Source organism: Carlito syrichta, unplaced genomic scaffold (genome assembly GCF_000164805.1).
Source record: "Carlito syrichta isolate Samal-C Ts95f unplaced genomic scaffold, Tarsius_syrichta-2.0.1 Scaffold312159, whole genome shotgun sequence".
Lineage (NCBI taxonomy): Eukaryota > Metazoa > Chordata > Mammalia > Primates > Tarsiidae > Carlito > Carlito syrichta.
Window position 1 is genome coordinate 653,908 of NW_007256255.1, and position 14,343 is coordinate 668,250.

At 41.3% G+C, this 14,343-nt stretch overlaps 1 protein-coding gene across 1 annotated transcript in view; it reads right to left on the reverse strand.

The window, feature by feature from the left end:
• Positions 1 to 4,369: 4,369 nt before the first annotated feature.
• WDR47 (WD repeat domain 47) overlaps positions 4,370 to 14,343 on the reverse strand; it is a 66,321-nt gene continuing 56,347 nt past the window's right edge. The window contains exons 11-15 of the mRNA XM_021718393.1: positions 12,634 to 12,803; positions 11,407 to 11,577; positions 9,783 to 9,914; positions 7,961 to 8,179; positions 4,370 to 5,704 (exon numbers count right to left, since the gene is read on the reverse strand). Coding sequence (XP_021574068.1) covers positions 5,562 to 5,704; positions 7,961 to 8,179; positions 9,783 to 9,914; positions 11,407 to 11,577; positions 12,634 to 12,803 — 835 coding nt within the window. The 3' untranslated portion in view covers positions 4,370 to 5,561. The remainder of the gene's footprint in view (positions 5,705 to 7,960; positions 8,180 to 9,782; positions 9,915 to 11,406; positions 11,578 to 12,633; positions 12,804 to 14,343) is intronic.

A 14,343-nucleotide genomic window follows, 5' to 3' on the forward strand; every position in this document is an offset into this window, starting at 1 on the left:
CCGAGCTTCGCAGCGCACTCAGGCTCTTCGCGCGAGCCTCCTCATCGGTTCGCTCGGCCGGCGGCTGAGTGGCCCTCTCGCTCGCCCGCGCCGGGCCGCTGGAGCCTTCTCATCGACTCGCTCGGCCGGCGGCTGCGGGGGTCCCTCCCGCGCGTGCCGCTGATTGGCCCTGCCGCGGATGCGGGGCCGGCCTCTGCGGGCCGGTTTCCGGGCGGGGGTTTGCCGGCCCTCTCCTTGGCGGAATGCTCTCCGCGAGTGAAGTTCTGCTGAGTCATACGTGGATCGCAAATACGGAAAACGGACACGAAACGTATTTTCTTACTGTTAATGGATTCGATGCGCTAGAATGTGTAACATTTGCAGTGACACTGGAAATCTCGAGCATGATTTTTTTAAATGAGCAATAACGAAGGACAACGGTAGTCCTAAATTGGAGAGGGACGAGAAGGGAAAGGTCTCGTGGAAGACAACTTTTGCACGGGCGGGGGGCGGGGCCCGAGGGCGGGTAAGGGCTTCTCAGGCATTGGATTCTCATAAGGAGCGCGCAACATAGATAGCGCGCATGCGCAGTTCACAACAATTGGGGGGGGGGACGACACACGGTCCTAGGAGAATCTGGTCACTGATTTGGCAGCCGCCGGACACGGCTCACCTCCAGCGTTGGGGATCCCCTGCGCTAGAGTAATTGGAAATAGTAAGTTTTGTGTTTGTCTTTAACTGCCAGCCTTGCCCTCTAAGGGAACTTTTGGAAGAGGAGGTGATGAATTTGTCCAGATGTGTACACAAAAGTTAATTGGCAGCAAGTTAAAAGGTATGCCAACAGTTGGTCTGTATTTCAGTACACTTGAGTGTGCATGTTACCGCAATTATTAATAATTAAGGCCGGGCTCGGTGGCTCAGCCTGTAATGCCCCGCTTTGGAAAGCCAAGGTGAGTGAATTGCCTGAGCCCGTGGGTTGGAGACCCGCCTGGGCAACTTGGCGAGACCTCATCTCTACGATAAATCAAAAATTAGCCGGGCGTGGGTAGCGCGCGTCTGTAGTTGCAGCTACTTGGAAGGCTGAGGCGGAAGGATCGCCAGAGCCCAGCAGGTCGAGGCTGTGGTGGCCGGGAGGGTGCCACTGCACTCCAGTCTGGGTGACAGAGAGACTCCAACTCAAACAAAAAAAGAATTAAAATACACAGGACATAAAATTTACCATCTTAGCCATTTTAAGGATATATAGTTCAGTGGTATTACGTACATTCACGTTGTTATGCAGCATCACCACCATCCATCTGAAATTCTATACACTGAAACTCTATACCATTCAATGACTCATTCTCCCCCTTTTGTCCCTCTGCAGTCATTCTTTCTGGAACTATGAATTTGACTACTCTAGGTATTTCATATAAGTGGAATTATACAGTGTATCTTTTATGACTGTCACTTAACATAATGTCTTCAAGGTTCATCCATGTTGTGTCAGAATTTCCTTTTTTTAGAGTGAAAAATATTCCATTGGATTTATATACTGCTAGTTTATCCATTCGCTTGCCAATGGACACAGGTGGATTCACATTTTGGCTACTGTGAAATTAACGCTATGAACATGGATATACAAATATCTGTTCATTTCCTTGTTTTCAATTTGAGTATATACCCAGAAGTGTGGAATTGCTGGATCATATGGTAATTCTTTTTTTTCTAATTTTTTTTAAGGACCTGCCATAGTTTTCCACAGTAGCTGCACACTTTTACATTCCTACCAAAAGTGCACACAGTTCATTTCCCCCAAGTCTTCACCAACACTTGTTTTTTTGATAGTAGCCATCCTAATGGGTGTAACATTTCATTGTGGTTTTTATTTGCATTTTGCTAATGACTAGTGATGTTGAACATCTTCTCATGTGATTATTGGGCATGCCTTTTGTATATCTTCATGGGAAAATGTCTATTCAAGTCCTTTGCCTATTTTTTTGATGGGTTTTGTTGTCATTGCCTTTTAGGGGTTCTCTATATATTCTGGATATTAACCCCATTAGCAGATAAGTTTGCAAGTATCTTCTCATTTAGTGGGTTGTCTTTTCACTCTTTTGGCTGTGTCCTTTGGCTTAGTTTTAAAAAGATAAGCATTCGGCTTTGCAGATGCCACCGCCTTGAGCCTGTTCCCCTCAGCCATGGTCAGCCCCACCGTGTTCTTCAACATTGCAGACGACGGCGAGACCTTGGGCCGTGTCTCCTTTAAGCTGTTTACAGACAAAGTTCCAAAGACAGCAGAAAACTTTCATGCTCTGAGCACTGGAGAGAAAGGATTCGGTTATAAAGTTTCCTGTTTTCACAGAATTATTTCAGGGTTTATGTGACAAGGTGGTGACTTTACATGCCTTAATGGCACTGGTGGCAAGTCCATCTATGGGGAGAAACTTGATGATGAGAACTTTATCTTGAAGCACACAGGTCCCCTTGAAGCATCTTGTCCATGGCAAATGCTGGACCCAACACAAACAGTTCCCAGTTTTTCATCTGCACTACTAAGACTGAATGGTTGGATGGCAAGCATGTGGTTTTTGGCAAGGTGAAAGAGGACATGAATGTTGTGCAAGCCATGGAGGCCTGTGGGCCCAAGAATGGCAAGACCAGCAAGAGATCACCACTGCTGATTGTGCACAGCTCTAATAAATGTGACTGTTTTATCTTAAACTAACAGACTATTCCTACTATAGCTCAGGAGAGCACCCCCTCCGTCCCATTTGTTCGCAATACCCCTATAATCTTTGTGCTCTTGCTACAATTCTTTGGGTTCCATATTTTCCTTGCTCCCTTCCATGTCTAGTTGGATTGCAGAGAAATAAAAACTAAATAATTGTGAAAAAAAGATAAGCATTTAAAAATAAAATGTGAAAAGAATAAAATAAAATTTGATGCTTGCTTCAACCGCACATATCTAATATTGAAATGATACAGAGAAGATTAGCATGGCTCCAGCACAAAGATGACATGCAAATTCATGAAGTATTCCATATTAAAAAATAAAATTAATTAAATAAAATTTGCATCAGACCCCTGAAGCTCCTGCCTGGAAAGAGTTAAGAACCTTTGCACTGCCCTCCCACCCATTCTATCATTCCCTGTACCCACCTCTGAGAAGGACTCTGAGAGTATAGATATTTCAGTCCTCTTATTTTTTATGTTAATGTCAAAGAATCGATTTACCCCCATGCAGAAGACAGTGTGGGGGTACCAAAAAAGGACATATGTAACAACATACTTATTGAAACAAACCACCTTCTGGTGTTTATTATCTAATGCAGCACTGCAGTAAAAGAAAGTAACTCCATACCTTATTCCTAGGAGAATCTTAAAAGGTTTCTCCCTGACAGTGATGAAGGTGGAATGCAAAATCATATGCATTTTTTTAACCATGAGGTTGAACTGGTCTATATTAAGAAATAGCCCTTTTTCCTAGTTTTAAGCTTAGTATAATCTGTTATAATATTTTAAATGTGCAAAAATCAGCATAAAAGTAAACTAAAGAAGAGACTGTAGCCTGTTTTTAGCAGAATTCCCTTCTGCATGTGCCTGAAAGGTAGAAAAACTGTACCTGTTGAATACCCACAAGCTAACTAGAATTTTTCCTATGTTGAAGCACTCAATTCAATATACTTGTAGTCTGAGCTGGAACTTATATATGTTGGTAGGCTTTTATTTTTTATTTTTGTGAGTTGGAGTCTCACTCTGTCCCCCAGACTGGAGTGCAGTGGCCGCTCCGGGCCACCGCAGCCTCGACCTGCTGGGCTCCGGCGATCCTTCTGCCTCAGCCTTCCAGTAGCTGAAACTACAGGCGCACGCTACCACACCCCACTAATTTTTTATTTATTGTAGAGATGAGGTCTCACCAAGTTGCCCTGGCGGGTCTCGAACCCACAGGCTCAGGCAATCCACTCACCTCAGCCTCCCAAGGCGCGGGATTACAGGCTGAGCCACCGAGCCCGGCTGGTAGGCTTTTATTAATCAACATTCACAATATACTCAGGATAGAAAAGTTCTCTAAACCTTGGACAAAAGAGATAGAAGACATGCAAAAGTTATGCAGCTGCCAAGGATTAAATAAGCACATTAGCAAACCAGGTAGAGACCAAAGTGAGGCCCAAACTTTACCTACACAATGACCATTTGTATACCTAACCCTGAATTGTACCCCACAACTTAAAAAAAATTAAAATCTTTTTCTATTTAAAAAAGAGACAAATTAGTAAAACTTTAGAAAAGAAATCTAAGAAACTAATTATGGGGTTCATCCATCGGACCCCACTTAATCCAAGTAAACTGGAAAAATAGCATTCTAAACTGAAAACCAAAGATTCTGAGGAACAGAAGTACTTTTAGGTGTCAAGAGGTCTTTATTGAAATAATAGCACAGTTACACTTCTAATACCCTTTCCACTTGTATACAATAGATTAAAAATGCTTGCTACATACAGTGCACAGACAGTTCAATAATTAGAACCAATACAACTGCATTTGAAATAAATAAAATAGCCTATTTAATAATTTAAAGTAAAATTACTGTACAATATGAAAATAAAGATACATAAATGTTAGAATCTACAATGTAGAAATAAAATCATTATTCTGCATTACAAAAAACAGTGCAAGAAAAAAATCCAAATAAGCTTTTGGAGTGCAAAGTTTAAAATTTCCATTTTAAGTTATCATGCAGACATAGCATTTGAAGCCATGCTATGGTCTATGGCAAAATTTTTAATTTTTAAGAGGAAAAATGCTAGCCAGTAAATTTACCATCAAGTGTTACATAACTTAACTGCTGCTGCTCTTCTACAGTTTAGAAGGGAGGTATCTTGTTGCATTCAAAAAACTGAAATTAACAAGTTTCTGAAGCAAACGCATTTACCTTTCAGCCTGAAACAAAATTATGTGACATAATCCCTGGGTTTAAGAGAAAAGAAAAGCCTTATACTACATAATGAACTAAGAAGCAGTTTTCCATTCCTCTTTAAACGCCATAATGATCCTTAAGTGAAAACAACCATGTAACTTTTGAGTGACATAAAATTCTGACCTCTAGAAGACAAGTGATACAATTATGGGATTGTGAGAAGAGCAAAAGTGATTTCTGAACACCTATGTTCAATCTGAACTCAGTTGCATTACACTGAATAATATGGTTGAAGTATAATTCTGTTTCAATGTGTATAGAAAACTGTCATTTAGGCAAAGACCAAGGAATGCATTTAATACTAAACCGTAAACACATCGTCCACTTTAACTTGGAGTGCACACCAGCAACATAAGAGCTCTTCTGCAGCACTTTGGCAACAAGACTACATACAGCAGGCCACAGCAGCACAAGCTCACATGGAAGACTGAAAGCACTGCAGAATAACCCCGCCCAACACCATCCAGCAACAGGATACATGGTAACAAGGGGCCTCCTCTGCTAAACCACTCTCCTGGACAGTCTGTGTTCTTCAGATCTGTAATTCTCACAACTCAGTAGTCTTAGGACTCTGTGCTTTCTTTCACTCTGTGCATTTCACTGCACTGACATTGGGTGTGCTCTATCCATTGTAAGTCCAGAGGGTTACAGTTCTGTCTGCAGAGGACGAAAGGAAGGAAAGATCCTGGGTGTGCCATCTGCACTGAATCACTTTGTCCTTGTGCTCCCCCACCGCCATGATAGGCAGCTGCTTGGTGAGGTCGCCTAAATTAGAAAGAAAAAGAGATGTCAATTTACAATGCAAAATAAGTGTATGCATAGTTTTATAGACTTCCTGTTACTTTAAGACATCGCAGTATAAAAAAATCCTAAACTACATTAATACAATACACTGAAAGATTTATATAGGGATAGACTATTAAATGCTGAATTAAGTCAGTAGTATTTGGCGACATAGACACAGCAATATTTGACACAGTTGCCACTCTCTCCTTGAAATTTCTCAACTTGATTTCCCGATTTCAGGGCCCCTTCACCTTCTGCTAGTTTGCTTCTCTTCCTGACTTAAAGTTTGATGAACGCCAGGAGTCAGTCCTCAGATTTCTTCTGTTCCCTCTGCATCTAACTTCTTAAGAAATTACATCCAGTACATAGGCACTTACATAGTCATGATTCACACACATTTTATCTCCAACTTTGACTTCTCACCTGAGCTCCAGACTAGCATCCAAACAGTCGATGGATATGTCGATAAAACTATGAGTCCCACGTTCCTCCATGCTCGTGCTTGCAGGCCAGATGGTGCAGGAGCGCCCACTGCCTGCCTTTCTTAGCCAGAGGGGCTCCTTTTTTTTTTGGAGTGGGAATCTCATTCCGTCGCCCAGGCTGGAGTGCAGTGGCACGTACACAGCCACAACAGCCTTGACCTACTAGGCTCAAGTGATCCTTCTGCCTCAGCCTTCCAAGTAGCTGAAACTACAGGCATGTACCACCACACCTGGCTAAGATTTTTTTGATTTATTGTAGAGATGAGGTCTCGCAAAGTTGCCCAGGTTGGTCCTGAACCTGCGGGCTCAGGCAGTCCTCTCACCTCGACCTCCCAAAGTGCTGGAATTATAGGCGTTAGCCACCACACCCGGCTGTCAATGGATCTCTCACTTGACAGTCGTCTTCAATCTAACTTGTCTAAGACCAAGTTCTTGACTTTCTTACCTAAACCTGTTCCTCCCTCACCCGTCTTCCTCATCAGTCCATGGCAGTTGCTTATGACAAAAACCTGGAAATCAGCATTGATTCCTTTTTCCCTCACTCCCCATACCTAAGTCAAACAAATTAAAGGAGATCCCAAATTCAGTCACTTCATATGAACTCCACCTCTGCCACCCCAGTCCAAGCCCCATCCTCTCTCACCTGAGCTGTGCCAGTGGCCTCCTCACTGACACTCACACTTCTATTCTTGCCCCCTCACAATTCACTCCCCCTACAGAACTCCAAATTATCTAAAAATGCAACTCAGATCATATCAGTGTTTAAAGCCATCCAAAGGCTTCACTTTGTACTTTTTTAAATGCCTATAGCTCACCAGTGATAATAAATGTGCCACTCTGGAGGGGGATATGGATAAAGGGGCAGGCTATGCATGTGTAGAGCAGGTGTAGAGGGTAAATCTCTATATTTCCCTCCCAATTTTGCTATTAAGCTATAACTGCTCTTAAAAATAAAGCCCTCCCCTTTAAAAAAAAAAAAAAAGCCTACAAAATCCAGCCCCTGATGTATTTTTCCATCTCTCTCTCCCTTGGTTCACTAAGTTCCAGCCACACTGGCTTCTTGCAGTGTCATGGACGTGCCAAGTTTGTTTCCACTTCGACATCTTTCTATCTGCCGTGGCCTTCTAGGGACCTGGCCTGTATTCATCATTCAGGTCTCTGCTAACGGCATTTCCTTGGAGATACCTACTCCAATTATCCTGTCGAAAAAAGCCTTCCCCTTCCAACCTGTCGCTATCTCCTACCATGCTAATTTTTAAAACAGCACTTTACCAGTACCTAAATTCCATTGTTCACTGGTTTACTTTTTATTGGCCTCTAAAACATAAGCTCCATCCAGGAGGGTATTAACTGTCTTATTCATATGTCTGCTCTTAGTTGGTACACAGTAAATATTTGTTTGATGAATGTTTAAAAATAAAACTAGATACTGAAGACTTACAAAGGTTACACACTAATTACTTCTTTTAAAGTAGAAGCTAACAAGAGTACGTAAATTCATCATTTATCTTATAATAGAATGAGTCACTGATAAATGTTGACTTCTACAAATACTTTAAACTAAGAACACTACTCTTCATTGTTTATTTAATAGTTTGCTATAATGTATCTTAATACAGTCTCAGTAATCTGCTCAGTAAATACTATAAAATTAAAAGTATTATATAGTCATCCACATCAGGTTCATAAAAATCAAAGGTCCCAAACAGAACGGAGAAGACTAAAAGCAAAGAAGAAGGTTGATCTCAATCACCTTGGAGGTCCGTCACCTTTATTTTCATGTCGTAAGAGCCTGTTAGCAAGTAGTGAGCTCCAGGAGAGAAGCGAACAGAGCGGACATCACTGGAGTGAGGGTGATAGCTCTGCACCATCCTTCCCCCTCGTATGTCATACAACATGCAGCTGGAATCTTCCTGACCTGTGGCTAAGAGACGACCACTGGGATCTACAGCTACAGACGCCACTGCACTGCCTGGTAGAGGAAATGGACAGAAATATATTCCTACATTGCAACATAGCTAATTATGTTCATTGAGCCATATACTAACAGTTTAATATCGCTTATTGATACTGTTCAGTTATGGAAAAATTCAAAGTAACCGTCCACCAATAAACACTTGTATCCTTTTTAGGACCAAGGCATGAAATAAGATTCTTTAATACATGAAAAAGTCCATGTTTTATCATTTGAGAGATGCCCCCTCTCCCGTGAATGAGAGATGACAAAACTCCGAAAGCTATGTTAAAAAGTTAAATCTTCATCTTCTATTTTGGGAAATCAAACAAAACTCCTAAAGAGAAATAAATAAGATATGAATACTTCTCTCATTCACACACATTCTTCCTCTTTCTATATCTTTTTTATATAAGTATATCTATTTTGGTTAGATCAGTAGTTACTGTTTACATTATTTTAACAAGGGCAGTATCATTTTACTTAAGTCTTATTAAGCAGTTTGATTCTTTAAAGTCTGTTACACATTAGTTTTGATAAACTAAACTTTAACAAATCATTGATTACAGACTCAAATTTGCTGTAACAAATCATATCTGTTTGATCAAAGTGCAGAAAAAGGTCCATGAGAGTCAAAAGAAAAACAAGGCATTAAAAAAAAAACCAACAGGCTGGGCACAGTAGCTCACACCTGTAATCCTAGCATTTTGGGAGGTTGAGGCGGGAGGATCACTTGAGGCCAGGAGCTCAAGACTAGTCCGGGCAACACAGTGAGACTTCATCTCTACCAAAAAAATCAGAAAAATTAGCCAGGAATGGAGGTACACACCGACTCAGGAGGCTGTCGCCTGAGCCCAGGAGTTTGAAGCTGCCATGAGCCATGACTGTGCCACTGCACTCAGCCTGGGTGACAGAGACAGACCCCCAACTCAAAGAAAAAGACAAACAAAAAAAACTGCAAAGGCAGAACATGTGCTCTAAAATAAGAGAAAGACAATGGTAGAATACTGTGTCACTCTTAGATACCAGTGTTTTCAAAGGTGATATAATGCAAAAAACAGTAGTTTGGGTTTACGTGGAACAATCCAAGACACCGCTAAGTTTAAAAAGCAAGATTTGTATTATACGCTACCACCTGTATGTGTATATGTGCATGCACATGTGTTTACAGAAGGGAGATTATAATATACACAAATGTTTTTGTTAAAATTTACAGAATATTTCTAGAAGAATAAATAAGAAACTGGTACTGGTTCTTTAATGAAAGAGACCAAGGAACAGAAAACTACATTATTTCATTCAATTTCCATTTTTGCCATGTACATACATTTAAAAAAATGTTTTTAAAGGTCTGAGTTCTAAAATGGCCCTGCTAATTTAGATAATTTCATACATTATTTAATCTCCCTGAGCCTTGGTTTCCTAAGCTGAATATTATTTTTACAAATAAGGTAACAGATGAAAGCATTTTGAAAGAACTACAATTTGACTAATAAAATACCAAGTATTTATTTCACTATTTTTTCTATTTTTTTAATATTGCAAGGGAGAAGAAGCAGGCTAGTGTAATTTATAAAGTTTCTTTCTCGTGTAAATTCATTTAAATTAAAGAAAAACCTACCAGTTCCGTGAAATGTTGTGCCAACAACACGAACACAGCTTGGTACTCGAAGATCCCAGAATCTAACAGTCTTATCTTGGGAACCAGATGCAATCATCCAGCCACTCCAGGTATAAAGTGCTAAAATGTGCCCTATAAAAGATCATATACTCAGTTATTACTGCGGGATGGTAACTTTCCATAACACATCTAAAGCCAAGTACTCTGGAGCCAGTGCAGCGGCTTGTACCTGCAATCCCAGCTACTCAGGAGGCTGAGGCGGGAGGATTGCTGGACCCTGGGAGTTCGAGGCTGCAGTGCGCTGGGATCATGCCACTGCACTCCAGCCTGGGTGACAGAGACCCCCATCTCTTTAAAAAAAGAAGTACTCCTTATTGCAGGGCAAGTGATGATGGTCTGGCTAATCAAATATACTAAATGACAGAGATTTTCTATATATCAAATAGATTATCAATTTTTTTTTTTAATTTAAATTCAGTAAAATGCTCAACATAGCTGGGCTCAGTGGCTCAGCCTGTAATCCCGCACCTTGGGAGGCTGAGGTGAGTGGATTGCCTGAGTCTGTGGATTCGAGACCCGCCTGGGCAGCTTGGTGAGACCTCATCTCTACAATAAATCAAAAGATTAGCCGGGCATGGTAGCACACGCCTGTAGTTCCAGCTACTTGGAACACTGAGGCAGAAGGATCACCAGAGCCCAGCAGGTCGAGGCTGCGGTGGCCGGGAGCAGCCACTGCACTCCAGTCTGGGTGACAGAGTGAGACTCCAACTCAAAAAAAAAAAAAAAAAAAACTCAACAAAAAGCCATACTGAACAAAATCTTTCTTTGGTGACTCAGGACAGTACATACCTTCAGTATTTCAGGATATCATAACTAGTACTAAAAAATCTATCATTTGGAATTACCGCAGCTTTTCCATGGAGAAAGCACAGCTTTGTAGGCTGGGTACGGTGACTTACGCCTGTAATCCCAGCACTTTGGGAGGCTAAGGTGAGAGGACTGCCTGAGCCCACGGGTTCGAGACCAGCCTGGGCAACATGGCGAGACCTCGTCTCTACAATAAATCAAAAAACTAGCTGGGTGTGGTGACATGTGCCTGTAGTTCCAGCTACTTGGAAGGCTGAGGTGGAAGGATTGCCTGAGTCCAGCAGGTAGAGGCTGTGGTGGCTGTGAGTGTGCCACTGCACTGCAGTCTGGGCAACAAAGTGAGACTCCAACTCAAAAAAAAAAAAAAAGAAAGAAAGAAAGCACGGCTCTGTAGTGTTAGATTGCTAGCTTTGGAATAGATAATTCTCAGGTCATATCTTAGGTCTGTCACTTATTAGCCTTATAACATTGGGCAAGTCATTTTCCCCTTTCATTCTCACTTTCTTCAAGATAGTTGTGAAGATAAAGGAATATGTGTATGAGTAAAGGACTTAGCACACAGGGAAATATCAATGTTAGCTATCATTATTGCTGTGTCGTTATCCAAAATTCACAATTTAAATTTTTGAAATAAAAATTTCCCTTCTTGAAAAGATCCACGTTGATGAAATATACTCCACTAATGAAAATGCAGAGGGAAAAAAAAGCACAGGTTGAACAACCAAAAAAAGCAGCACTTAAGGCTGATATTACATACCAGTATGTCCACTCAAGGCATGGAGGCCTTGTCCTCTTTGACAATCTGTTGTATAAATGTTACAATCCCCTGCTCCAGCACTTATTAAAATAGCTCCACCACTTTCTGGGCCTTCCATAAATGCCAAGTCTCTAATTGTTCCATCATGCATACTAAATTCCAGATCTGGTCCTGAAACAGCAATGAGAATTTAAAAAAAAAAAATGCTGCTCAACTTACCGTGAGAACTTGAAATTGCTAAACTGCCTTGAAACTGGTCAAGAATAATGGTGTAATCGTATAATTTGCATTTTCACATAGGGATTGATATTATAAGCAATTTAACTATACTAAGCAAAGAACTTTAAGAAATAAAAGGAGGCTGGGCACGGTGGCTCACACTTTGGGAGGCCGAGGTGGGAGGACTGCCTGAGCCCACGGATTCAAGACCAGCCTGGGCAACTTGGCAAGACCTCATCTCTACAATAAGTCAAAAAAATTAGCCAGGCGTGGTGGTGCTTGCCTGTAGTTCCAGTTACTTGGAAGGCTGACGTGGAAGCATCACCTGAGCCCAGCAGATTGAGGATGTGGTGGCCGGGAGCGTGCCACTGTCCTCCAACCTGGGTGACAGAGTGAGACTTCTACTCCAAAAAAAAAAAAAAAGAAATCAAAGTAGTTACTATCATCCCTAAAACAGAGTTCATTTATAGAGTTACCTTCTTGTCTTTTTTTTTTTTTGAGTTGGAGTCTCACTCTGTCACCCAGACTGGAGTGCAGTGGCCGCTCCCGGCCATCACAGCCTCGACCTGCTGGGTTCCGGCAATCCTTCTGCCTCAGCCTTCCCAGTAGCTGGAACTACAGGCGCGCACTACCACACCTGGCTAATTTTTTGATTTATTGTAGAGATGAGGTCTCGCCAAGTTGCCCAGGCAGGTCACGAAACCTTCTTCTCTTTTATCCCAAAGAAAAAAGAGAGGAGACAGATGATCTCTACAAAATATCCGGTAGTTATTTAAAAATTATTTCTCTGATGATAATTTTCTAAAGCTCAGACACCATCTGACCACCTGTAAGAACTTACTAAGAGAGAATAATGCCTCATGAATGTAACAAAATAACTGGACTATTAAAAAAATTGTTCTTTAAGATTGTGTGCTTGGATTTCGCAAAGATGAAATGGAGATACAATGTGGGAAACACAGAGTCCAGGCTGGTGGGCTAGCTCCTGCTTGCATACTCGGGTCCTACCTGTTGCGTTACAAGTCTCTGCATTGAAGGGCAGCACTTTGACGTATTTGTCATTTGATCCTGTTGCTAACAACTGTCCACAAGGACTCCAGGCCACACAGTAAATGGATCCTTTATGATGTTTATTCCTTTTAAAACGCACCACTGGCTGCTTAGGAGTATCGTGTGCACTGGAAAGAAAAACCACAGAAAGATATTTCCATTTCTGGCTTGTTCAAATCAGTTAATATGAAGCTCTATATTACAGTTGTTCTTGGAGGGAACACAAGGCATATCAGGAAACAGATTACCAGCAGTTTTCAAAATCACAGAAGACAAAATTAAAAGCATATTTAAAATTCAAAAGGAAAATTGTAAATCATTATAATACTAAACTCTCATTTCAATCTCCTAGGGAACAGGATACTTGACTTTTCAAGAAAAAAAATCTCCATTTCCCATATTTTGCGTGTACTTAGACTCAGAAACAAAATAGAAACAAATAAAAGAAAGCCAATAAAGCTCCCAAATTTTAAAAATTCAGTAAACGTGTATGAAACATATAACATGAGCAATGTGCCTGGGTTGAGGGGGGGTATGGAATGAATAGAGAAGGTAAGATCTCTGTCCAGAGCTTAAAACCTGGCACGGGCAGGTATTGTCATGACGACTCATGGACAGTTAGGCAAGTATAAAGCACTGGGCATTAAAAGGTAAGGAGAATCTCTAAGCAGAAAGATGAAGGCCCAGCAGCTTCAGTGGAAACGAAACACAGTAGGGAAAGCACTGGCCAAGCATGCAGCTGGGGTGAGAGACTGGGGGACCAGAGGCGGAAACACAAGGGATTCAGCAGATTGAACGCGTGGGTACGGCGGGGGAGGAGCCGGGACTCAGCGTGGCTCTAAGTGCCACACTGCTCAGGAGCTGAACCTTTAATGCCAGGCAAACACTGGTTGAGGGGAGTAACCGGATTTTATCTGTACTTTAAAACATAGACAAATGAAGATTTTAAAATCAGGTATATGATAAAATCAACTTTATGTAAGAAAATGTACATGTTTCTGAAGGCTTATCCTGAAGAGGTTAAGTGATATCTAATCTAGGATTTACTTTTAAATTCTTTAGCGAACAAACAAAAGTGATACATGAAGCAAATGTGACAAAAATCTTGACAACTACTACATTTCCATTTCAGTCTACTACTCTCTGTACTCTTGAGTGTTTACGAATTTTTATAATTAAGAAAAAAATTTTAAAATAAAAAAGAAGATTGACAAATCTCCAATACCTAGAAAGTGTTTAACATCAATCTGGAGAACAGACCAGATCAAAAGATTCTCTTTTCTGCTGCAGTCAATTCACCACCAAGTCCTATGGATTCTTTCTTTAAATGGGTTTTACCTCAACATCCACCCATTTTGCTCTGTCTCCAGCTCACTAACCGTCGACTACAAGCAACTTCCTGCCTTTCTCCTAGCATCTGCTCTTCTTGCCATCCAATCACAGCCACAGTGATCATCTCAAAGGATACTTAGATCACGCTTGACCTGCTACTTTCAGTGGCTTCCCACTGCACGCAGCATGAAAGCCAAAATGGTGAGAAAACTCTGCAAAATTTTTCACGTCCATCTCTGTGGCCTTATCACACTCCAGCTTACAACACTCCAACCACTGGAATTTATTTCAGCTCCTCAAAAGGTCATGCTCCTTCTCACCTCACATTCCCTCTGT